Source organism: Vanessa tameamea, chromosome 26, assembly GCF_037043105.1.
Source record: "Vanessa tameamea isolate UH-Manoa-2023 chromosome 26, ilVanTame1 primary haplotype, whole genome shotgun sequence".
Lineage (NCBI taxonomy): Eukaryota > Metazoa > Arthropoda > Insecta > Lepidoptera > Nymphalidae > Vanessa > Vanessa tameamea.
Window position 1 is genome coordinate 1,690,318 of NC_087334.1, and position 26,569 is coordinate 1,716,886.

General features: G+C 32.7%; 2 protein-coding genes across 2 annotated transcripts; both read right to left on the reverse strand.

Annotated features, from left to right (window-relative positions):
- Positions 1-7,971: 7,971 nt before the first annotated feature.
- LOC113398408 (zinc finger protein 431-like) lies at positions 7,972-16,646 on the reverse strand. The gene is made up of 13 exons (XM_026637143.2): positions 16,418-16,646; positions 16,204-16,308; positions 15,405-15,627; positions 14,670-14,834; positions 13,777-13,943; positions 12,994-13,079; positions 12,166-12,291; positions 11,666-11,785; positions 11,072-11,224; positions 10,633-10,707; positions 10,290-10,401; positions 8,651-8,755; positions 7,972-8,182 (listed from the first exon to the last, which is right to left on the reverse strand). The coding sequence occupies exons 1-13, from the start codon at positions 16,532-16,534 to the stop codon at positions 8,009-8,011; spliced, it is 1,728 nt and encodes a 575-aa protein (XP_026492928.2). The 5' UTR covers positions 16,535-16,646; the 3' UTR covers positions 7,972-8,008.
- Positions 16,647-18,137: 1,491 nt separating this feature from the next.
- On the reverse strand, positions 18,138-25,342 carry LOC113398402 (zinc finger protein ZFP2-like). Its single transcript, XM_026637136.2, has 8 exons — positions 24,983-25,342; positions 24,038-24,806; positions 23,322-23,470; positions 22,924-23,048; positions 22,338-22,455; positions 21,282-21,409; positions 19,993-20,127; positions 18,138-18,413 (listed from the first exon to the last, which is right to left on the reverse strand). Exons 1-8 carry the CDS (start codon positions 25,088-25,090, stop codon positions 18,290-18,292), a joined length of 1,656 nt encoding a protein of 551 aa, XP_026492921.2. The 5' UTR covers positions 25,091-25,342; the 3' UTR covers positions 18,138-18,289.
- Between the last annotated feature and the right edge of the window lie 1,227 nt (positions 25,343-26,569).

A 26,569-nucleotide genomic window follows, 5' to 3' on the forward strand; every position in this document is an offset into this window, starting at 1 on the left:
TTTTTTGATTCACACTTATCATATGTAGGAATATAAAACATACATATAAATGTTTAAACTAATTTAACACATTAGGTCAAATAAATAATACAAAATCAACTAAATAAGGTGTTCTATTTTGTTAACGATAACTGGTTTTATTATTATGCGCATAAGTCGTAATGCACGTGTAGTTATAATTTCACTTTTGTCATTAGAGATTTTTTATAATGAATCAAACTTTTACTAAATATTATATAAACATTATACCGACAGTAAAATTAGGACCAATTTCAATTTAATTTGAATATCACTGGACACATTCAGTGTTTTTTTTTATTCGAATTAGGCTTAATATATAGCTTAATTTTATCTCGTTCTCTGTGGCAAAGGAAACCATCGTGAGAAATACTAAATATATTATTATTTTAGATGAAATTCTACCAAATGTTTGCCGCATTGATACAGCGTTTTGGGATAAGTCCAAACCAGGAGTAGGACCTCCTTTTATATTTATATTTAAGATTAATTCAAAGTTAAGTATAAGACAAAAATATAAGAGGCATAAAAATTGCTTAATGTACAAAATTCTGTCATTAGTATAGAGGTGTCCTGTTAGTAGAAATTCGAAACTAACCGCAACCAACATGAAATATCGCGTGTTAAAATAGCGAATCACCATAAGTCGATTGTCATTTCACGAGTGAGATACGAATTTAATTCTTACAGAATCTCAATGCAGAGTTGAGAAACCAAAACAACAAAACCATTACCTCGCCTGAAAGGAACCGACGAACGAAAGGCGGAAATCAATTTTTTAGGGTACGATGTTTCAAATACCTCACTGTTATAATTTTTATTTAAATGGTCGTAATCGTTTATGAACGTTTCGTAATTTTACATGAACATTTTTAAAACGTTTTCGACAGCAACATAAACTTAGTAGCTTTTAATTAAATTTATCTTGTATTATATTATTGAAATTAGCGGTTCTTCTTTAAATCTAAACGACCTTTGGTAGCTTTACATTCAGTTCCAATTCCTTTTTATAAATGACTATGACAACCGAACGCCTTCAAAACTATTTGAATACAAAATTATAGTGATTTCGTTTTTAATACTTTATATACTTTCTGTTTTTGTTTTTATTTTCAATGTAAGTCGTTATTTGTTTGTATTAATTTTAAGCGGAAACTTGATTGACTTATGTTTTACTTATATTTGTTTTTAACTATTAAGTTTAATTATAATTGTTTGTTTCCCGAATAAATAAATAAATAAAATAGATTTACTATTTCTGTTATGTCCCGGTTTTCTAGCCCTCATTGTCGTGGTTTCCAAAAACGTAATATGGGAATACTCCACAACACACCATGAGAATTAGGTCAAAGGATCGATACAGGCCTTGAAATTTTCCCTCCCGAGTCCTGGGGGTAACCTTATTGAATATTCCGTAATAATTATCCCAATATTTTGTGATGATTGATGATCTTATAATTTATTGTCTGGTTATGGTAAATGTGCTATTAATCATTAAAGAATTTATCTGGTTTATATTCTCTACTTAAAATATAAATAAATAAATATTGGACAACATCACATACATTACTCTGATCCCAGTGTAAGTAACTAAAGCACTTGTGTTATGGAAAATCAGAAGTAACGACGGTACCACAAACACCCAGACCCAAGCCATCATAGAAAACTAATGAACTTTTTCTACAACGACTCGGCCGGGAAACGAACCCGGGATCTCGGAGTGGCGTACCCATGAAACCCGGTGTACATACTACTCGAACACGGAGGTCGTCAAATATAATATCTTGTTAATATATTAAATGCGAAAGTTCAAATGTTTGTTATTCAATCACAACAGAACGGCTGATCATATCTGAATTAAGTTTTGTCGAAGAGATAGATTATAATCTGGAATAGTACATATGTTACTTTTTATTAAGTACATTAGGAATATGAATCCTCACATTTAACTGACACTGATAAATCCGCAGCCGGAAACTAGTAAACTTCAAACTAGTAATTTAAAAATAATAAATATTAATTAAATTAATTTAAATATTAACGCCAATTAATGAAAAAAATTAACTAAACAGAAATTATATACCCGTTATGTATAAAAGACATGTCGTCTGAAAGAGTGTCCTCTGCATTTTTCCCAGGATGCTGGCGCTATTACCTTGGCGGGGCTTTCTGAAAGACCGTCTGTTGCGTTCCGGTTGGAAGGGTGAGTCGGTGTAACTAAAGGGCCAAAGGACAGAATCTTAGCTCTCAAGGTTGGAGCGCATTGAGGTGTAAGGTTTGTTAATGATGATGTTCTTACAGGGTAGTTGTTTCTTACAGCACCAATTTATATGGGCGGTTGTGACCCCTTACGATCAGGTACTCATTTGTCTGTACGTCCAATTGTTCAAACGTAACACGTATACGAAGTGAGAACCTAATTTTTAGAATATTAATATTCATTCTTATTTTAAATATTTAAATGAAAATGTGTGTATCTAGCCAACCGCATTCATGCGTGTAAAATAAAGATAAATTCACAAAAAAAAAAAACATTAGAATTGAAACAGTAAATCTGTAAAGGCCTCGCAGACAAAGCTGCTGAAAAATGGAATTTATTTGACCTCGTTTCATTTCGCTTTTTACGAGCGAGCGCTGATGTATTTCTTGGGACGTAACGCACAAAAGTACACGTAGTCTAATGTTCAAAATAACGATTTTCATGCGACAATTATAATTATAATTATTGTGTCCTAAAAACAATTATGCTTTCGAATTATTGTCAATTTTGGAGCCGATGATTCCGGATTCAAATCCAGGCAAGCACCGTTAAATTTTCATGTGCTTAATTTGTGTTCAAAATTCATCTTGTGCACAAATTAAGCGGTAAAGGAAAACGTCGTGAGGGAACGTGCATGTGTCTAATTTCAACGAAATTCTGCCACCAACCTACACTGAAGCAGCGTAATAGAATAAGCTCAAAACCTTCTCCACAAAGGGAAAGGAGTCCTTAGCCCAGCAGTGGGAAAATTACAGTCTATTATTTAACTTTTGCTCATTGTATTTTTTTTTTAAATACTAAAGTTGCTAAACCTTTTCCTCAAAAGGGATAGTAATCGTAATAACCCAGGATGCAAGGAATGCTAAAGACCTGGGCGCTTTACTTCACTATATAGAAATCTAAGACCATCGGCAAGGCGACGAAAAGGTCTCCTAAAAATATTTTTGAGGGTATTGCCAGAACATTGCTTACACCCAGCCCCTTGTTGTGCTTAATACAGGACTGAGAAGTGGCGTTTGCACAGTACATAATAAATAACATAATCAGCCTGTAAATTTCCCACTGCTGGGCTAAGGCCTCCTCTCCCGTTGAGGAGAAGGTATGGAGCATATTCCACCACGCTGCTCCAATGCGGGTTGGTGGGTTGGCGGTTGGTGGTTTGCACAGTAGTGGAACATTAACAAGGTTCTACTTTAACGTATTGCCATAATAATAATAATCAACCAATAGACCAATTGTTCTCTGTGTATTTTAATAAGTAGCTCCTTTAATTAACTCTTTTCCAGGATTGTGATAAATATTTATCAAAAAATGTTCAGTAGGTAATAGATGCATTATAGTTTTTTTTTAAAATGACCCTATTTCAAGCCCTAAATTCCATTCAGGAAGTATAGGAAGCGTGCTCGTGCCCCGCCTAACAACTTCCGGTCGAGGTGTGAATGTACAACGCACTAGAACTACGTAACTGTGCTGTACATGAGATAACAACTGCGTTTTTATCTTTAGAAAAAAACTTAACGCTGATGATTCATAACATTTCCAGAAGATGCCTCTCGTTTCGGAGATGAGTATACTTATTATAGTATTGTTTAGTATTATTCAGTCCGCTGATGGTTTTGCTTGTAATTAAGAAATAAATCACGATTAAATAGACTTTAACATCGCAATATACACCGCTAAACAAATAACCTATTCAGATTTTTAACGCGCGTAATTATATCAGTAATCTAGGACAGCTTAATTTATATTTTTAATGGTATTTATTTTTTATTTTTTTTCTGAAAATAATGATACTGAAAAATATTACAAGCAATTGGGTTTAAGCGAAATGCAAGGCTTCATGATTCTAATGATACTAAAAGCTTGCTCGTGGTACGGTTAGTGACCCAATTATTACCAATTTCACTGCCAAACAGGAAATTTTGCGTGGCTGTTTTGTGGTTTGCAGGGTGAGTGAGCTACGGTTTTTCCACATAACATATCAGATCCAATGTTTGGCGACGTATAGAACAATGATGGCAAGTATTTGTTACAGTACCGATGTCTATGGCCGATGGGGATTTTGAAAAAACCCAATGGCTTGAATAGTCAGAGGCGGTTATCTAAACTGAAGATTGCGGGTTCAAACTCAGGAGGGAAGGAAAACATCGTGAGATAACCATGCTGTTGAAAAAAAATTGCTACTAATGTATCTACCAAGCCGCATTTACAAAAACCTTTATCAAAAAAGACAGCCAGTAATGGATTCATGACAAATTATTATATTTATACATATATTATAAAAAAAAAGTTAAGCACACATCTCATAATGCAATGTATACTACCGGATCTAGATACATCCGCGCGTCGGCGGACGTCGCGCCGCTCCCGTGGGACGCGCCTCCCCTGCCGCGATCTTCTATGCTGCTGATCACATCCTATAGTAAACAAAGCATACGGAACCTAAAACAGCTCTCACGTTCCTCCGAATCTATATTTTTCATCCATTACGAGACAAATTGAATTAATTTTTATATCTATACTGTAACTTCTTTCTGTTACGCTTTGTGATGTGGCAAGCTTGAACCCCAAGGCTGGGTATGGGCTGTTTTTTATATCTAAAACCTACGACCCCCCACCCCACTCCTCAAGCGAAGCCGTGAGCAGAAACAAGCATTCTATAAATATCAAAAAAATACTCATATCAACACAACGAAATATCTAAACGTATTTTTTATTAAACATAAACTTATAACCTCTGCAACTCCATTATACAAAGTTTGTAGGTAACTCGGTCGAAAATGTTTAAAAAGGTAAAGAAAATACCGAAGCAAATATGTTTCGAAGCGTTTTTATATAGAATATTTTATTTTATAAACGATGTTTTACTGAAGATGATAGCACACATTGGATGTTCCGACCGTGCGCTATCGTGTAACGATCAGGTAACAAAAAGTTCGCTTCCAGACTGCTTATGTAATCATTAAAATAATTATTTAAAAAAAAGTATTCGTTTTTTTTTGTATTTTTTCTGAGGTACTTCTTCTACTAAACCGATGTTATGCTAAATACATTTATTAACTACAATTTTTCTGTCAAAAAGTCCGTAGTTAGTTATTGTTGACGTTTAAACTGAATACTAATGTCACACTTTTGTTAAATAACGTGTGATCTCACAATTATTTCTTGATGATCTTAATTAATAGTGTTTTTTATACATTTCAGTTAGTGACACGAGTAAAGGATGAAAGATTATTTGCAAATTCTTCAAATTTGAAAATGTAAAAAGGGGGAAGTCTAATTTAAAAAAAAAAGTTAATTTATGGTTTTATCTGTGGTTAGCACAGTTACAAATACGTATATGTGATTATAATTATGTAGTAGGTGCTGAAAATGGTGGGAACCCCATACGTGGTGTTGTCGGCAAAGTACCGAGTTAAGGTAGAAATATAATAATCACTAAAATCTAGGATTTTCGGAACAAACAATAAGAATTTTCGAATTAGGCTCCAATATGGGTAATTTAGAAGGGTGAGGTGTAAGTAAAACGCAATAACTCATCTCAATTTATGAACTTTGACTTCGGATATGTTAAAATATGCCGTAATTTCTTACGTAACTTAATTTTAAAAAATCATTACTTGAGCTACTTATATTGCTCAAATTAGTTAGTTCATTTGATAAATATCCATCAAATATAATGTTTTTCAATGCTATTGAATTTACATTCATGAAATATACTCATAATAAACTTTATTTACGAGAAAACCGGTATGATACAGATGTCTTATGAAAAAACAATAGGTACATGCATGCATGTAAATCTAAAAATCTAAATTATATCAAATTTATTTCAATTTAATAAGATTAATTAACATCTACAGATATGAAAAATCAGTCATGAAAAATCTTTTAATAAGAATTCACTAGTAAAGATTTCTATATAGTTGTCCGACTTGCTCTGAATAAAAAAATATCTATTTAAAAATAAAAACTTTTTTCCATATGATCGTATCAGTGTAATGCAGGTAGGGGAGAGACACGTAAACTTGGCATTCCTTTATTTTGTTTCCACTCTCTTGGAACAGGCAATGGCATTACATCATACAACCACATTTTCCTATATTATTTCAAGTGACATTTGTCAATATATTGTAAATATCTTCACGTACACTCACGAAGTCACGCACTGCCAAAATCCTCTTAAGCTTTAGGGAGATCAATATTTGAGAAGAACAGTTAACGAAAAGTTGAAATACCAAAAAAACTAAAAAAAAAACATTTGAAATCGCCGCCACGCTGAATTGTCAGCGTACAATAGTATGAGTTATGACGCTTAAAATATATCTTAATGTAAGATAGACTAAGATGATTCATATAAGAATAAAAACAGCAATAACGATATAAATAAGATTATACTTGCGTGTGTCAGATTAAGTAAGAAATAAATAAATAATTAGACAATTACAAACAAGGCTTACACTATGTATTGTATGTTTTAATTAATTCTGTAATAATAATAATTTAATTTAAGTAATTTTTGAATTGTGTTGATAACATTGCTGTTAAATAAGAGGGTACTTTGACTTTTCTGTTCATTATTGTGAGTCACGTGACTTGTAGTAAGGCTTATATTAGTGATGGAAGCTCGGTACAGAACACTTTACGTTTACTTTTTACTTTGATCCTGGACCAGCAAGCTGCTGCTAACATTTAAGGTACGATATAATTTTGTGATATAGTATAATTGTTATATTGCTTGTTAAATTATTGATGAATATATATATGAATTGTGTTTTTGCAATTATCAATATACAAAGTTAGTATTATATATACAAAGTTAATTGTATTTAACTAAAATGACTGTATTTTTGGATATTGAAAAAGAGTAACTACTGAATTTCTTGCCGGTTCTTCTCGGTAGAATCTACATTCCGAACCGGTGGTAGCTTTACTTTAAATAGTTGGTTAAATGACGATTCAAAGGTGCTTGTAAAAGCCTACTTGAATAAAGTATATTTTGATTTTGATAATGGCTAAATAAATATTTGTGTTTCATATGTAATCTTTTATTGTCTTATAACCTTAAAATATAATAAAATAATAAAGAAATATAAATTATTCTTAAAATATCCTGACATAATGTATTAACTCTCTATAAAAAAATCTAACACGTGCATAATTTAACGTGGAAGCACGCACGGTCGTGAACAAATTTATATCATTGTCATATTTGATGTTACTGTCTTAAAAGACTTAAGCGGCCTTACTAAACGCTGTTAAGATGATCAGTGATTTCTTTCTTTCAGAAATAACTTAAATGATATTCAAAAAAAGTATAATTGTTTAATTAATAACCAAAACACCGATTTTCAATAGGACACCGATTTATTAAAAAGTAAAGGTCACACTTGATCAATATTAAGTATGCCTTTGCATTGTTATTATTATTAAAAAATAATACTCGAATCGTACGTCCATCTTTTTATTGTACGATTCAAAATATAAAATCAATTCTATTCAATTTTCTACGTCTTCTTAATTCTCATCTCTGTTCCACATAACGATATGAAATGAAACAAAACATCGTTTAATAATTTATTATCCACAGATTATAAAACTATTCTGAAGTGAAACTTCTTTGAGCTCGTTGAAAATTAAATTCCAAATCCAAATATCAATTTTTTTAGAATGTAAAAAGGAATATTCAGAGCTACAATCTATTACACTTCGTTTGTTTTTTTTTTTTATTTATTTGACAGCTAGAGGTGCTTTTGGTCGTCCGTCTCTTGTTAACTTGAGGTGCACGAGCTTGACGTGTGTTCCGAGCACACTGGCCTGACTGAACTTCGCGGGACACTTGCTGCAGGAGTACGGTCGCTCGCCTGTGTGAGTCCGGATGTGAGCTTTGCGGGTCGCGTTGCGCTAAAAATGTAATATATTAATATTGTTATTGTAAGGATTTTTGGATATTGAGGCACGGTAGCGTGCGAAAGCTAAGCCGTGGCACCCATCGAAACGACGGAGTGTTCCGCTAGTTTTTTAGTGGGCATTGCGGTATACTACGGCGCACTATGCGTCCTGGGCACCCGTGAGTCCCAAATACTCCACCAGTTCATATGAGAGAAACATAACGTCTTTCCAGCGATATCAAAGGTTTATTGATATATAGGTAACATTGATTGGGTTTATTCACGTCTCCAAAATAAACTATTGATAGAACTTAATGGCGCTATCTTCTTTTAATTCACACGTGAGAAAGAGTTAGATATATTTGTAGACTTCTCATTTTCTTTTAAACATTATTAACTACAAAATTAACCAGTTAAACGTTGTGTTGTCAAATCAGTTGGTTCGTATAAAAACGAATCAGAAATCAACGAATGTGCTCACATCAAAAACCTTATCGCATAGAGGACAAGGAAATTTCAACGGTCTCTTGTGACCCTCGTGTGTGAAGCGCTTGTGCTCCGTCAGCGACCAACCGTTGACATACGCCTGTAAACATACTGTAACTGCATCATATGGAAGAAATCGCTTTATATCTCGTTAAATAACTAAAATATAATTATCATTGTATATAATAATGGTTAAAAATATATATATATATCCCGCTGAGTTTCTTTCGCCGGTTCTTCTCAGGTCCGAGGTGCTAAATTCCGAACCGGTGGTAGATTTTTGACAATCAATAAGCAAGTGTAAATACTTCTATATTGAATAAAGATTTTTGATTTGATTTGATTTGATTTGAAATGTTGTACAGTCAGCGTCAAATAATTAGAGACGCTCAGGGTGTTCAAATAAATAAACGCAACCAAAAAGTCAATAATATCGGTACAAACAAAGTTTCCTTATTGTTTTCAACAATATACTCGCTCAGAAAGTCGAGACGTTTAAAATGTCATATAAATCGTTTCAGTCAAACCGCCATAAATATGGTCACAGTAATCTCGCCAATAGTATCCAAGGATTCTAAGTGTTCAAAAATACGGAACACATTAGAAAAGTAAACTTTACTGCTGTATATTTTAAATATAATTTCTCATGTCAATTAATATTAAAATGAAAGGGATAGAAACTACTGCCATCCTTTTCATTTTAAGCACGAGGTCATAGATATGTCTTGTTTTTTAAAAAAAAAACGTGCACAGTCGTCTACGATACTTAATTCGCAAACCAGCCAAATCTATATGAGTAAAATTTTCAGGAGGCACTTTAAACGTCACAATATTGAATACTAAAAAAATACGAAATGCTATCTACGCACGGAATTCTGATAATTCTGGAATTGTTGTTTTGCGAATATCGTCGAGAATCGTTTTGTTGTCTAACTGAATCGAAAAAATACTTTTGACGGAGTGTGAAATGGAGTTGGCTGGTTTGCGAATTAGAGCCTTATTAACTGAGCGTCTCTAATTATTTGACGCTGACTGTACACCGATTTTTTTTTTTTTTAAAACGTATATACGTTTGGGTCACTTGATGGTAAGTGGCGTCAGCGGTGGCAACAATGCGCCAGCAACCTGGGGAATGTTATGCTGTGTCTGTTATACTGGCTCACTCACTCTTCAAACCGAAACGCAAAAATATTAAATATACGATGGGTGGGTGGCACCCCAGACGGGCTCCCCTAACCCCAAGTAGACATACATACATATGATATATACTATGTATGTTTGCTTGCAATGTCGTATTATATCACATTTTTACATTTCACGATCAAGTTCTTGGGTGTTTTTTTTTTACTTACAAAACAGATGTACAGTGCATCTTTTTAGTATAATAGTAGCTTCCAAAGCTGCGGAGCTTGTTATTTTCAACCCCCCCCCCCCTTGTCTCTGTCAATCTACTCCTCGTTCCCTTATTCTCTATCTCTATTGAGAAATTCTCAATAGCAACTCGCAACTGCTATTAGAACATAAGATAGCCATATACTCTAGCTACTGAGACCGATATCGGAGTCACTTTTTTTTATACAGGATGTATATTATTGCCTTGTGTATACATTTGTGCGGCAATAAAAATATCTTACTTTATTACATTTATCGCACTGGTAAGGTTTAATATTGAGATGAACTCGATTCATGTGACGCTCCAGATCCCTCCGCACGCCGAACCTCTTGTCGCAGTGATCGCAGACAAACCTGAGGCAAAACACGTAAATTTACACGCAAAACAACCGTTAGCAACAAAATATCTTCGCCTAGATCACAACCAATAGTAAAAAAAAAAAAAAATGTCTTTGTCTAGATTTCACTTGTCTTTGATCAGTATATTATATTTGACAGTACGCCAGAAGGATTTATGAAAAGGTACTATTGCCTATTAATATTAAATTACGTATAATAAAATATATTATAAAGATAAATACATACGGTAGCTCCATGTAGTTGACGTGGGGCGCAGCGACTTTCAAATGTTGTTTCAACGCGTTATATGACTTGAAGCTCCTGAAAGAAAAATACTATAATTACTCACCACTTCAAGATGATTAATTAGAAGCTATCGTAATTACTCGAAAGAGATGTACTCGCTACACTGAACAAGCCATCGTCTTGTTTAATTTGCAGCAAAAAAAAAATTGAAATTTCCCTCTTATAAATTTTAATCAATCAATTGAGTATTTTCCCCGTTTTCATGAAAAAAGACAGACGGAAAAAATTAACATAACGGTTATTTTTAAATAACTTCCAAATTGTTATTTTGAAATCACAGAGACGTTTAAATTTAATTTATTTTTATATAATTTCACTGATAACCGATCTAGCCTATCGACGCCGTCTGTTTGAAAGAGGGTATTCCCCCAAAACTGACCTGTCACACTCGACACAATGATAATTCCTGCTCAGCGAGTGCTTGATCATATGATTCTTTAACTGCGAGGGCGCTTTGAAAGCCGCACCGCAATCTTGACAGACGTGCTTCTTTAACGAGACTTCTCCTGACGTTACCTCTGTAGAGTGCTTTCTGTACCGTTAGCAAAATATAACACATATCAATGGTAGTCATAAGTAATGTTATTCGAGGAAACTTCTTGCTTTAATCATTAGTATTATTTGATTTATTTCATATATTTCATAAATTTATTTATAATTATTTAAAATATAATAGATTATTATTATTAATGCACCAATCACTGTAACATAAACCAAACAGACTGAACGTTTTTGAGTCACTAACTTATTTAATATAATAAAATTAATTCTGCCAACAAACGCATGCGGTAGATTATCATCCTACACACGCATAAACAGAAATTAAGCACCCGAATGTTTAGTGGAGCTTGTAGAGTTCGAACCCGTTTCGAATCTTTGTTAACCTTCAGTTAGAATTTAAGTATTCTAACCACTGGGCCATGTCTACTCATCAATCTCTATCAAATATTATGATATGATTTCTGCTACTCACCCGATCATATGTGACTTTAAAACTTCCTTATTCGCGTATGTCTTCTGACAGTACTTGCACTTCGCCCGTTTTTGTCGTACGTGTGCGTACGCTACGTGCTTCCTCAGTGACACTTGACGTCTAAAAGAAAAAACAAGTTAAATTTTACTTTCATTTATTTAGCCTTAAAACAATCATGGAGATATTTGATCTATCAACTTTAAGATTTTAAATTGACTTTTTATGGAACATATGTGGACTAAAAATTAATTTTAACAAATAATCTTCTAAGGATTATTTAAAATATTTACATTAAGTAAAATTAACCAACATCCCGCATCAGAGGAGAATGGCTCCAAGCTCTAAGCCCTCAAAGGAAGCCCTAACCAAAACAGTGGGACACATACAAGCTGTTAATTTACTATTTGTTGTGTTGTGTAAATCATACTACTGGGTAGTCTAGAATCACAGATAATACTTATATGAGTACTTATATAGTAATTAATACTAATAATACTCACTTAAACAATTTGTTGCAATGTGAACATCTGTATTGGAAGGTGTCTTGGAGATGAAACGCTGTGTAATGATCCTTTATTGTTAACCGACTGATTCTGGTGAGGTCACACTCGCTGCATTTGTAGCGTCTGGGGATTGAAATAATGAATTACGAATTATTAATTGAGTAAGTTTGAGCCGAGGTGGCCCAGTGGTTAGAACGCGTGCATCTTAACCGATGATTTCGGGTTCAAACCCAGGCAGGCACCATTGAATTTTCAAGTGCTTAATTTGTGTTTATAATTCATCTCGTGCTCGGCGGTGAAGGACAACATCGTGAGGAAACCTGCACGTGTCTATTTTCAACGAAATTCTGCCACATGTGTATTCCACCAAACCGCATTGAAGCAGCGTGGTGGAATATGCTCCAAACCTCAAGGGAGAGGAGTCCTTAGCCCAGCAGTTGGAAATTTACAGGCTGCTAATGTAATTGAGTAAGTTTATTGATGGCTATATAATAAATTATATAGCCATAGAAAGTTGGTTGGAAATGGCACTTTCTAGAAAGACTATTTCCTAAAAAAAAAATTCACATACAAAATAAACAATAAAAAATATTAAAATTTAAATAAAATAGCCATTTAATTAAATGTTAGTTAAAACATATACTTAAAATTTATAATTTATATTATTTGAAATAATGTAGGAATGCTTGTAGACAACTCAACCGTAGTTCAGGGATATGGGGGGGTATGCCTTCATATATTTGCCTTACATATTAAATATAAGATTGTTACCTACCCAAACAAGCTTGCACGGTCTCCTATCATCAATATAATTATATGACTTACACCCTATGGTATCTCTGATGACTCAAGAGTTTGTCCATGGTACCCATCCTCTGTTTACAAATGTCACATTCGTATTCCCCAATCGACTGAAACGTATATATATTTTTATTTATTTAAAGGACAATAAAGTACATTTGGAAAAACATACCCAACAAAAACATTTAATAGTTACGCTGTGCACTGTGTATTCCAGAACAGTAGCAAAGTACATATTTTAAAAAGATTCTGTTTACTTGATGGTAGTAGGGCTTCGTGCAAGCCCATCTGTGTAGGTCCCACCCACTCATCAGATATACTACCACCAAACAGCAGTACTCAGTGTTGTTGTGTTCCGGGTTGAAAGGTGAGTGAGCCAGTGTAACTACAGGCACAAGGGATATAACATCTTAGTTCCCAAGGTTGGTGGCGCTTTGGCGATGTAAGGAATGGTTAATATTTCTTACAGCGCCGTTGTCTATAGGCGGTTTTGACCACTTCACATCAGGTGATTCACATACGCCATAAAAATAACCCTTAACTTGGTGTAATAACCATAACACATAGTTTCCGTAAGATGACGTGAGTGTCATTGTGGTTTTGGCGCGAATCACGGCGACGCTTTGAGAATGTCAAAGTTTTAAATGCTTCCTGAAAAAAATCATTTTCGAAAAAGTGACGGTCTCGCACCGGGAGTGCGATATATAAATCTCTAATATAAAAACAATAACAACAATATGAATTAACATAAACAAATACAAATAGATAAAAGCAAAAAATTAAAAGAAAAAAAAAAACTGATCATACCTTATCATGTTTCTCCAGATGTTTTTCATACGAATCTTTAAATGTGAACCCCTTTATACAATGTTCACATTTATACACGGAGTTCATGTACTTTGGATCTTTGATCATCTGACTGCGCTCTCTCAAACATTGTTCCCTCGTTATATGTATAACGTTAATAACATTATCTAAAATAATATGTTTATTAACATAGTTAACTTAATATACATGTTATTTAATTGATCAAATCGAATCAAATCAAATCAAATCAAAATATACTTTATTCGAGTAGGCTTTTACAAGCACTTTTGAATCGTCATTTAACAAACTATTTAAAGTAAAGCTACCACCGATTGGGAATGTAGATTCTACCGAGAAGAACCGGCAAGAAACTCAGTAGTTACTCTTTTTCAACATCTAAAAATACAGTCATGTTAGTTAAATACAATTATATATGTATGCTATGTCTCCAGCCTGGAAGTCAACAAACATTAACTCCACACTTTTTTTTCATCAATACTTGGTAAAACTACTGACTTTACTGTCAAACAACAATACTTCATGTTCCAGTTTGATGGGTGAGTGAGCCAGGGTAACTACACACAAAAGACATAACTCCCTAGTTCTCCCAATGGGTGACGCATTGGCGGTGTATGAGGTGGTCTTACAGAGTCATTGTCTATGGCAGTGACCTAACCATCATCCATAAACCAGTCTGCCTATGTGTAAAATAATCTTGCATCAGTCCTTATCGTAGTTGCTTATTCAAATATATTTTTTTAGTTATACACAAAATGGTCTTAATACTGAATTAAAATTATTGATGAATTTAGGCACGAAATCCAGCTTATTAAGCCACAAATACGAAAATGTCTGCCTGACCTAAAAATCAAAGTAAAGAAAATAAAACTTACCAATATTTTCTAGTTCTTCTTCTGATTTTTCATTTCTCTTTTTAACTCTACTCTTTTTCAATGTCTTTCTCAATTGTTTAAGACTTATATCATCCAATAGATCAGCACTCTCTGCTTTTATTAACGTTTTTAGTGGGAAATCATCTTCACCCTTCAGATATGATTCTAGAAAACATACATAGAGTTATAAATTTACACAGATTTTGATCAAGTATGCTATATATTTATATAAACATTTTACCCAAAAGTTAGTACTATTATTAATCCTTAATTTTACATATTACTTTACACTCCAAGCAATTTGCTATTAACCCTGCATATTATGCACTATCAACGGATCTTCATTTAATGGAACGAAGTTCTTTAAGCGGCTTACAGTACAGATGTTGTCACGTAAGGAAAAAGAGTTATGGCCAGCCAGCCTGCCTGCCAGGCAACCTTTCCCTCTCTTTTTCGGTCTTTCTTTTTCTATATTATACTGTTTTATATAATAGTATTATTTTTTTTGTTATTGTTTTAATTTAGATGGGATTTTTAATAAAAAATTTGTCATTTTCATTTAAGTATTCACAAACATTGTTAATTTGTCATTGTGTCTGTTATTTAATACATAATATACAGCAACTTTGTAGTATTCCGAAATATGAAAAGCCATATATTCTATTCAAATACTGAAATTACATTATGGTTGCGTAATAACTCATCACAAAAGAAAATATTGAATATGTGTCTCACCATTATCATCAATGAACACCCCCTCCAAATGATCCTCCTCTTCTTCCTTTAACTCTAATTTGATTTTAATATCTTTACTTTTACATCTACTGTATGTGACAAATACTGGCTCAACAATCTCTTCTTTATTGCCAGTTAGTTCTATTGAATCTATTTCTACCGTTGAGAGTGCAATTGATGGTGTAAACTCAATTCTTGCCATTTGGATTGTTGAATCTGCAACCTTTAATGGACAAATTAAATAATAGCATAATGACCAATGACATATTAATACAGTATTATGGGAAAATAGTACAAATTGCACTGATAAAAAAGTTATCCCACTGCAGAGCAAAGGCATCCTCTCTAATTATTAAGGCTGTGGGGCTTACTCCACCACACTACTCCATTGTGGGTCAATGAAATGAAATGTTGATATTAATTTTAACATACATAAACAGGTTCCATAATGTTTTCTTTGTCCAGCAAGTATAATATAAATTATAAACACAAATTGAGACATAGAAATTTTAGTTTTTTTTTTTAAATCCATCATTGGGCCACCTTGAGGTCTCAGTTAGGCGAACATCATTTGGATGTGTTGATTATAGTGATCTTATAACTTTTTTCAATATCTTTTAAATATTATTTACTTGCACAACTGTAAAGACAATTTTACCTTTGTTAAAGAATAATGTAGGTAATAATAAATAGGTATCTAAATTCATCAAGTGTTTGACAGTGAAGGAAGGAGGCCTTAGCGTAGTAGTAGGACATAAACAAGCTGCTACTTTAATAATGAAAACAGTCCTCTACTTACATTCACATTCGACATAAATATTTGATTACTCTGAACATTCTGGATGAATTGCTCCGATTTTTGAAATAAACATTTACAAATATAGCAGAGAAGAACACATTCCACCTAGAAATTTTACAGTTTTGAAGTCGACAAAAACTACAGACTTATTTTTTTGATAATTCAGTGTAGACTTTATATCATATAAGTTTAATTTAATGATTTTAAACTATACCTGAAATAGGCTTTTAAAGAATTCATTTCGAAATTTATAGGACCGTAAATTAAATTCATCGTTTCGGCCCAAACAACCCAGACAATACTGATTTTTATCCACTTTTCCGTTCTCCATATTGATAAATATTTTAAGAAATTAATTTAATATATATTTAATTAGTTTTTAATTCAATATGATTCAAAATATTTTATACATTATTCGAAAGCAAAATCTGTATTCGCTGCATCTTTTTCTGACAAAATGTCATTTGTCAGTTACTCAATACTCAGTGACATTTATTTTGTTTTCATTTGACATGGCGTCTACGACAGAAGAATGCAAAATATTCTGCCAATATATAATATAATTGAGAAATAATATTATATCAATTAAATCTGATGTATTTGTAAGATAACAATAGCCTCAAACAACATGATGTGTTTGTTAAATAGCTAAAATACGGCAAAGGATGTTTAGGATGTAGCTAGTTGATATATTGTTGACGTTATAAATGCAGCAAACGAACAAATCATGTAAAACCAGTAATGTAGCAATACTAAAGTATCTATGTACATTATTTTTTATGGCATAGATATGTGGACTGGCAACTAGACTAACTGATGTTAATTGGTCACCACTGCCCGTAGACATTGATTGTGAAAAAAATTGCGCGTATAATGCCACTATATGGGTCGTTAGGAAAAGTCAGTGATCCGTTTAACGTTGACGTGGCAATTTATGGACCACCCGTCATACCAGTAAATCACTACTTTTGGCTGGCCAGTTGACAACTGTATCTCCAACAGGGGGCTTGACAAAGGCAGGGTCCATTGTTCCCAAGGACACTAATCTACAAAGTCAGGCACTGATAGAGCACCACATGAGATTCTTTCATGAACGAGAATATCATACGTTCGCACAGTGATTCCAAAGGATTGAAATTGTTAGTCTTAAGAAATGGCAAAGATTTTAAGAAGTTTTCCACTGAAATCAAATTATTCAACACGCTTGTCCACCCTATCCTTGAATATTGTCATACTGCGGATATAAATTTAAGTTTTCCTAATTTGATAAAATTTAACACGAAGCGAGCTTGAACTCCAAGATAGGAAATAGGCTACTTTTTATGCCAATATCTAACGACTCTCTAATCGGCGACGGCTCGCTTTGTAGGGCAACCCATAATAAGATGAGCGAGCGTTAACTAGTATTATAATACAAAATAATGTACGGAACTTTTGACTAGTGGTGAACCTCCTGATGACTGGACCGTAACGCGGGCGTTGTAAGTCTACAGAATTCTTTGATGAAATTTTAAATTAATCGGAGGGATAAATAAAAGTACTTTATTCAGGCGATCTTTCTTTCTCTTTCCTTTCTTCCTGTCTCTTTCTATTACATATAAATAATATTATTTATACTTATTTTTTGTAATCTTAATTTAAATAAATGTTACTTCTCAAACTTTGTTAATTTTAATTTAGTTTAATGTATGTTATTAATAAGTAGAGAAAATAACTTTGTTCCATATTGGAGGCACCCAACACTTTTTTTTTTAAATATTACTTAGAAATATATATAAATAATTAAAATACTCAGTAAGATTCTTATATTAGGTATTATAAATAAATTAACATTTTATACTACCCAAACATTTTCATAGTCTCATTTTGAACGATACATACATTAAAATTTATTATAATAGAATTTACGGTACAAAATTAGTTATATCATTTTTTTAAACATATCGTAATAAAACATAGTTCATAAGAAACATCATATCATATAAATATATAACGAACTTTTATTAAACTTGAAGCTACACTTAACGCGTTGGTGTAATTTATTTATTGATGCGTAAAATCCGAGCCCGACACGTGTGCCCCAAGATTACATCGATGTTGCCGTATCTTCAATGTCTTTGGAGCATTTTTTGTTATGCGTCATCAACTTTACTTTTGTCGTGTATACTTTTTCACATTTCTGACATTTGAGCTTTGAATCAATGTGGAAACTGAAATTGAAAAAATATTTACTCAATTAACATTAAAAATAAATATATATAGCAACACTATTTTTAGAGATATAATTCAGATTATGGCAACCCTATTTTTAATTAAAATTTTCGTGTTTATATTTTGACGACCTCCGTGGTCGAGTAGTATGTACACCGGTGTACATGGGTTTTCATGGGTACGCTACTCCGAGGTCCCGGGTACGATTCCCGGCCGAGTCGATGTAAAAAAAGTTCATTAGTATTCTATGTTGTCTTGGGTCTGGGTGTTTGTGGTACCGTCGTTACTTCTGATTTTCCATAACACAAGTGCTTCAGCTACTTACAATGGGATCAGAGTAATGTATGTGATGTTGTCCAATATTAATTTATTTATTATACTTGGGGTTAGATTAGTTCTTTTAGCAAGTCTGAATGGGTTCCTATCATCTAATGAACACATACTACCGCCAAATTAATATTGAAAGGACGAGTGACCAAGTGCAAGCAAAGGCCTAACATCATAGTTACCAATGTTGGTAGACATTGACGTCGTAACGGACGGGTAATATTTCTAACTACGTGTAATCTATTCCAAACACGCGACGCGATATCATTGGGCGAGAGCTTGATTAATCTATGATATTCACCATGGATTTGCGAAAAAATTGCGTTTTGAACATCGACGAAACTGTTATCGGAATTTTGGAAGTAAAATTAAAGTGGATATAAGTAGTTAAGTGTTATAAAGATATGTTAATCATGATATCTTAGCCGAGATGGCCCAGTGGTTAGAACGCGTGCATCTTAACCGATGATTTCGGGTTCAAACCCAGGCAGGCACCACTGAATTTTCATGTGCTTAATTTGTGTTTATAATTCATCTCGTGCTCGGCGGTGAAGGAAAACATCGTGAGGAAACCTGCATGTGTCTAATTTCAACGAAATTCTGCCACATGTGTATTCCACCAACCCGCATTGGAGCAGCGTGGTGGAATATGCTCCATACCTTCTTCTCAACGGGAGAGGAGGCCTTAGCCCAGCAGTGGGAAATTTACAGGCTGATTATGTTATTATTATTAATATCTTAGTATCGCATCGCATCGCATATCATCGCAATCGCATTAAATACGTATATCTTAATTCTAAAGTATGTTTATCTTTATTCCTACTTCGATTGGAACAGGCTATATGTGTTCGTGACCACTTTACATCAAGTGACCCATTGCCAGCCTACCTTTCATCAATATATACTAATATTATAAATGCCAAAGTAACTCTGTCTATTTTTTTTTTATGTTATAGGTGGCAAACGAGCAGGAGGCTCACCTGATGGAAAGTGACTACCACCGCCCATGGACATCTGCAACACCGGGGGGCTTGCAGGTGCGTTGCCGGCCTTTCAGGAAGGAGTACGCTCTTTTCTTGATAAATCAATTAATAGATCTGTTACTCTTTCACGTCGAAATCACTGAACCGATATCGATGAAACTTAGTATGAAGCGAGCTTAAACTCCAAGCAAGCACACAGGCTTCTTATGCCGCACAACTGACAAACGCGAGCTAAACCGCGGGTAACAAGTATCACCATATACATTACCGTTGCAAATGTCTTTGTAGACTGCTCTGTCTGGAAAACTTTTTATCACAAACATTGCACACACATAGCTTCCCGGTGTGTGTCTGTTCGTGAACCTTTAGTGTGAACTTCTTTGGGAATGACTTGTTACATACACTGAAAACATATCAATATTAGACACATGCTATTAATTCTAAATTAAAAATTAAGGAACAATAAAACGGCGGCAAATCACCGCAATATTGGAGAAGAGAAATGGAGAGAGAAGCGGTACATTTGGTAGTGATAAAACAAAGTTGACTTGGTGATAGGGCTTTATACAAGACCGTCGGAGTAGGTACCACCCAGTCATACTATACCACACATATTATACTGCAAACAGCAATACATAGTATCGTCGTGTTCCAGTTCGAAGGGTAGGTGTTTTTACAGGCCCAAGGGACGTTTCAGTTCCTACTGGTGACCACTTGCCATAAAATCCACTTGCACATGCTTGACAGTCAAGACATCGTGGGGAGACCTGTATTTATCATATGAAAATGCCATATGTATCCACTAAGCCGTAATTTGGCGATATATCGGAACAAGCTCTAAATCATCTCGAAAGAAGGGGAGCTATAAGCCCAACATTAACTGGATGTATTTTATACTGTAATATTTGATTGACTACACCACAGTTTAACCGTGGATATTAGTTTTAAATTAATTAAAACAGCATGATCATGATTTCATTCCGATAACAAGAAACATTAAAAGTCTAACAGTTCGCTTTATTGCCTTTATGTGACAGGAGGGTTCACTTTTTGCTCAGAGGATCTGATTTTTATTTCAACGGGGAAATGCTACTATTCCATTCCACTATTCCAATAACTATTAACTATTTTTAATTTTTATCACTACATAGTATAAAACAAAGTCGCTGTCCGCTGTTTGTCTGTCTCTATGTATGCTCAGATCTTTAAAACTACGCAACGGATTTTGATGCGGTTTCTAATCTAATGTCCTAAATAAATACTTTTTTTTTTTGCGTTTACATTGCTGGCTGAAACCAACGAGATAAATCATAATATTATACTTTAATATTGTACACATTCTGTAGTATATTTAGTATCAGCATTGTTCCCTTGAGAAGTCGGGGCGGGTCGCTAGTTTGTATATAGTTAAGGCTTTAATGTTAATAATTCTTATATTAATAAAATTATTATTTAAAAACGTTAAATATTTTTTATAAATCAAATAATAATATAATTTTCCATTGTTTGTATCGACTTTCTTTTTTCCTAAAAATAATATCAAAAATAAAATCTTACCCGCAAGTGTAAGGTTTAATGTTTAGATGGACACTTCTTTGATGAGATTTTAACTGTTGTGTATCCCTGACGACTTTACCACAGATGTCGCATAATATTGAAACTTTTACAATAATACCGTGCTTTTCCTAAAAAAAAATACACATACGAATTTCAAATATTATATAGTCCTAGGAAATATATATATATTTTTATAACACTTTTTTTCAAGGGTTTATAAAATATGTTTATAAAAATTGTTTAGAATTAATAAGAACTAAATATATCGTTGTCTTAAAAAAAAACATCCGACAGAACTCGAAATTTGAAAAATAATGAGGTTTATTTATTAAACATTTTTTAAATGAATAAACTTTTATATTAATAATATTTTACATATAACACTTCAGTTGTAGTAAACAAGTAAAAGGTTATATATTTCTTTAAGACGTTACGTGTGGTTTTAATGTTCTCTTACGATACAAAGTTTCTGTGTAATTGTAAAATACAAATATACAGAAATTTCAAAAATATGGTATTTACAGAAAAAAACATGTAATATAAATTATCAAAATCACTAATATTTTGGTTTCGATCAGTATTTAATTAAAAGTGCAATATGTACTGTACGTGTGCCTATAACAAAAAAAAAAAACAAAATTATACATAAACATGGACGCCTAACGTTTTAAAAATCATACGGTGTTATACATATTTACCCTTTTTTATATAAGAGATTTGTACAACCAGTTTTCCCTCTGAACAACTACTACCCACTTATTATTTTTAATTTTTATCAATTCTACCGCCGAACAGAAATATTTTGTATTTCGTTTAACAGAACTATATTAAAAGTAAAGCAACCACCGTTTCGGTTTCCTATATTACAGACTCGGTAGTTACTCTTTTCCAACAATCGAAATACGTCATGTTAGTTAAATACAAAATGTATCCGTCATTTCTCATGTAAGAAAACAAAAATTAATTATTGCACTACTTTCAGTGCGCGTGCGTTTATAATAAGACTTTGTTCATAAATCAAATGTACACAGAACTAATACTATTACTAATATTTACCTTTAAATGTATATTGAGGCTGTTTTTTGAATCACAAGGCAGCGAGCACTGTTTGCAAACCCACGGCTTACGACCGGACGATTGTGGATGAACATTGCTCCGGTGAGTCGTGAGATATCTAAAGGAAAAGAAAATCTATATAACATATTATGTGATGATCACGAGTCGGGGTGTCACGGTAGCGTGGAAAAGCGATCCCGTGAAGCTCGCCCAAGAACCGCACTAGGCACCCTGGGCACCGGCGAGTCCCCCATACCTGTACTTCATGTGGGGTAAAGGCGTAAAGCGTTTTTCCAATGAATCAAAAAAGGCACGCTCTACCCCCCCCCAATTTATAATCGAATAGAATCGGCAATCTAACACGATCAGTCAATGTCCAGGAACAGTCCTTCGAGGTCCTTCCTTCCTACTCCGAGGTCCGGTTCCGAGTCCTACTGGCTGCTATAGAATCTGCAATCTGCAGTATATATGGAGTCTGCAGGCTTAGCTCTTAACTGATAATGGATTATCAACTGGAGAAACCAACGAAAATCCCTTCGAACTTATTCACCCACACCAGGCATATTGATAAATATTTTTAAATTACTTGTGCAAATGGAATGTCATGCCGCAGATCTCACATGAGAATGGTTTGATGCCCTTGTGAATATTCTGATGCTGTTCGTAAGATGTCCTCACTTGAAAACCTTTGCCACATGTTTGGCATTTATACTGAAAAAAAAAAAATGTAATTAGTTCCAATTTTAAATACGATTATTTATTTTTTCCAAAATTGACATTATACTACATACATACTAATACTAGAAAGAGGTAATATTTGTTTGTTAGTATATAAGGGATAATCTCTAAAACTAATAATCCGATTCTAAGTCGTGGCTGGTCACTAGTTTGTATTATTATTACAGTTTAAACAAATTACAATACAAATAAGTCGTTACTTTAATTAGTTAATTTACTATGTACCAATATAAATTTTCAATCCACCTTATATTCTTTCCTGTGACGCTTCTCATGATCCTTGACTACATGTTTGTGTACAGATCTGTAGCCGCAGTTATATGAACATGCGTATAATTCACCCATATGCATCTTGCCGTGAGCTACAATAATTGATGCAGTTTGATATGTTTTACCTAAAACATTAATAACACATTTAATATGTATATATATATATTTCAATCTTAATACACCACTGATATGTCATGTGGTAAAATAGCATTTCTAATTCGTCTTGTGCTCAGCGGTGAAGTGAAATGTCGTGAGGAAACCTACATGTGTTGGTTGACAATCTTTCGCATGCATATCCAGCAACCCACATTGAACAAAGTCTGGTGGAGTCAATTCCGAACATTTTCCTCAAAGTGGCTATTGCCCAACAGAACATTTAAAAACTGTTACATAGAATGTAAAAATTACATGAACTTGTATAAAATAAAACTTTATTACAGTATATTAGAATGTATTCTACTGTAATAAACCTATGTATAAAGTACTTTTAAATTTAATTCAACAGTATAACATGATGATTCAAAAGTGCTTTTATGAGCCTACTTAAATAAAGAATATATTGATTTTGATTTTATAACTTGTATAAAAGAAACTTTATTACAGTAGAATAGATTGTATTCTACTGTAATAAACTTATATGTATATTAAAAAAAAGTGATTTAATTTTGTAAACATTTATATTTGTAACTTACCACATAGTTTACATAAAAATGGTCTTTTTTCAATATGACTTTTAATATGCCTTTCAATAAATGCTTTGTGTATATATTTCCTATAACATCTCTCACATTTATACATTAAAGTACCATCTTCTGACATAAATGATTGATATTTAATCGGCTCAATCTTATCATCAACTTCTATATTTTTTTCGTTAAACTTTTCTAATTCTATAGTCTGGTAATGTCGTAATAATTCTCGTTGATTAAGAAATACTTCAAAACATGTTAAACACATATATCTCTTTGATTCGTCTATCTTTGATAATGGTTTAATTGTATTTCTATTTTCTTTTAACGGTACATCATCTCCAATAACACAGTTTGGTTCACTTTCACTTCTACATTTATCATTACTTTTTTTTAATTTTACATCTGTGTCAATATTTAAAGAGTTTTCGCTGCGTAATTCATATGAAATTGCATTACTGTCTTCAATATCATTATTTATTAGTTTAGACGTAGTATCTAGTAACTCTGGTTTCAGATTTAATTCAAAGACAGATATCTTTTCTTTATTGCTTTCCTTATTAATATTAGAAGAATCATTTTCATCATAATATAATTCATTTTCCTGTTTAATATCACTTATATTTTTACTTGCTACATGTAATATACCATTGAGATTATTTTGTAGAATTAATTCGTTTTGGTTAATTTTCTGATGGAATGCATGAATATCTTGTACTTTATTAACACATGGATAACATATTTTGTTAGGCAATTCTTTTGTCAAAGGCACCTGGAAAGTAGCCAATTTTTTAATAAAGTTAGAAGTATAAACAGAAGTGTAAGTCAAAAATGTACATAAAAAGTATGTTTTACATAGAACAAAAAGCAATAAATAATTTAACAAAATATATTATCAATTAATTTATTTGAGTAAGTCTTTATTTATAATATATAATCGTTACATACGTAATGAGATAAACTGCTCGAGAGTTGATCCAAAATTTCACATCCTTCCCACAATTCTTCTACGATTTCGGGAGATTCTTTCAAACATAATCTACACGTATTATTCATTTTTATTTATTCGTTCACAGACATAATTCTGTAATTTAATAAACTATAAAATCCAACGTACATAAATTTAAACGTGCTATAACGACAAAACAGTTTTAACATGTATTTATAACTCAAATAACTGTGTTTTAATCTAATGTATAACAAATTATCTTAAAATTCAATGAATCTTAATATCATTTTATTCAATTAGCAGATAAAATGCTTAAATTAAAATGTGTAAAAATAGTAAACAATAATATTGTTTTCAAAGTTCTTGTCAAAGTCACTATGAGTCACATCTAAATTCTAAAGTCTGCTCAACTTGAATTCCAGCAAAATGACTAATTTAATATACAAACATGGTACATATATGAAATTAGTGGGTTTCACGAAATGATAAGCTTTCCTAGTTACAAATAATGAGAACAAGGCGACCATTGATTACTTTTACTATTTTATTAGTATACGACCGCCAATATTTGGCAAAATTAGTTAAATTTAACTATTGGAGCAACAAAAAAATGAAGGGTTATAAAGTGTGCTTATTTGATGATTATTATAAAAAACAAGCTGTTTGTAAATATTACGTTATATTCTTAATTGACATGATTTTTTTTTTGTATTCTATTTATTTAACAGATTAAAAAAACAATAATTAATGTCCACAATTAAATAGTTATCATAATTTAGGACTAAATACAAGACAATACTACGTATGAGCTATACTATTACTATACTATGTACCAATAATCTCGTGTTACAAATGAGAGTTATCTACAAATTTATAATTAATATTATACACGAAAGTCTTTTCATTGTACCTGTCTGTTTGTTTGACGGGTTTTCCGGGAGTCGGGACACAACATTTGATGTAAACAATGTTGCGGCCTGCGGGAGTTGCTTCTCGTAAATGCTTAAATAACTGTTTAGCCGTTCTGTTATTTTATGGTATTATAAAGCTAAACAATTTTAAAAAGTAATAGGTTTATCTAACGTACTTGAAACTTGCTTTACTTTAGCTTTACCAAGATTTATGCAATTTAGCGAATATTTGAGACTGAACATATTTTGCTCTTCCTTGTAGTTTCAAGAATTCAAATATATTTATTTCGTTTACAGATCAAAACTATTCTAAATTATCATCAACTTGCATTTGCCATTTGAAACAATAAATAATCAGTTACTAGATTTTGAAATGTGGCATAGCGAAAATATTCAGATTTCAAAAGCTAATCTTTTTTTTAAATATATTATTAGTAATGAGTTAACTAATTAGAAAGTTGACATAATGAATCATCTATTGTCGATTGTTTCATAGATAAGATACACTTTTGAGTTTTGTATAAATCTGTTTGTTGTATAGAAGAGACTGATAGCGATAATATTCAGTAGTATCGCTGGAAAGGCTGTTTCCTTTGATAACTGCGGCCGCGCATCCCGTCGGTTGCAAAGATTATAATTATGTAGACGATTTTTTTTAATTTTATACCTATTTAT

Bases quoted from the DNA above. Each gene is read 5' to 3' on its own strand.
- LOC113398408 (XM_026637143.2), bottom strand. From the start codon at position 16,534: ATGGAGAACGGAAAAGTGGATAAAAATCAGTATTGTCTGGGTTGTTTG. The intron at 11,225-11,665 runs GTGAGTAGCAGA...CTAACGGTACAG, and splicing joins TTAAAGTCACATATGATCGG to AAAGCACTCTACAGAGGTAA. The intron at 10,402-10,632 runs GTATGTATTTAT...GTTTTGCCTCAG, and splicing joins GTCAACTACATGGAGCTACC to GTTTGTCTGCGATCACTGCG.
- LOC113398402 (XM_026637136.2), bottom strand. From the start codon at position 25,090: ATGAATAATACGTGTAGATTATGTTTGAAAGAATCTCCCGAAATCGTA. The intron at 22,456-22,923 runs GTAATTTAAAAA...CTTTTCCTTTAG, and splicing joins ATGACATTCCATTTGCACAA to ATATCTCACGACTCACCGGA. The intron at 20,128-21,281 runs GTAAGATTTTAT...ATATGTTTTCAG, and splicing joins ATTAAACCTTACACTTGCGG to TGTATGTAACAAGTCATTCC.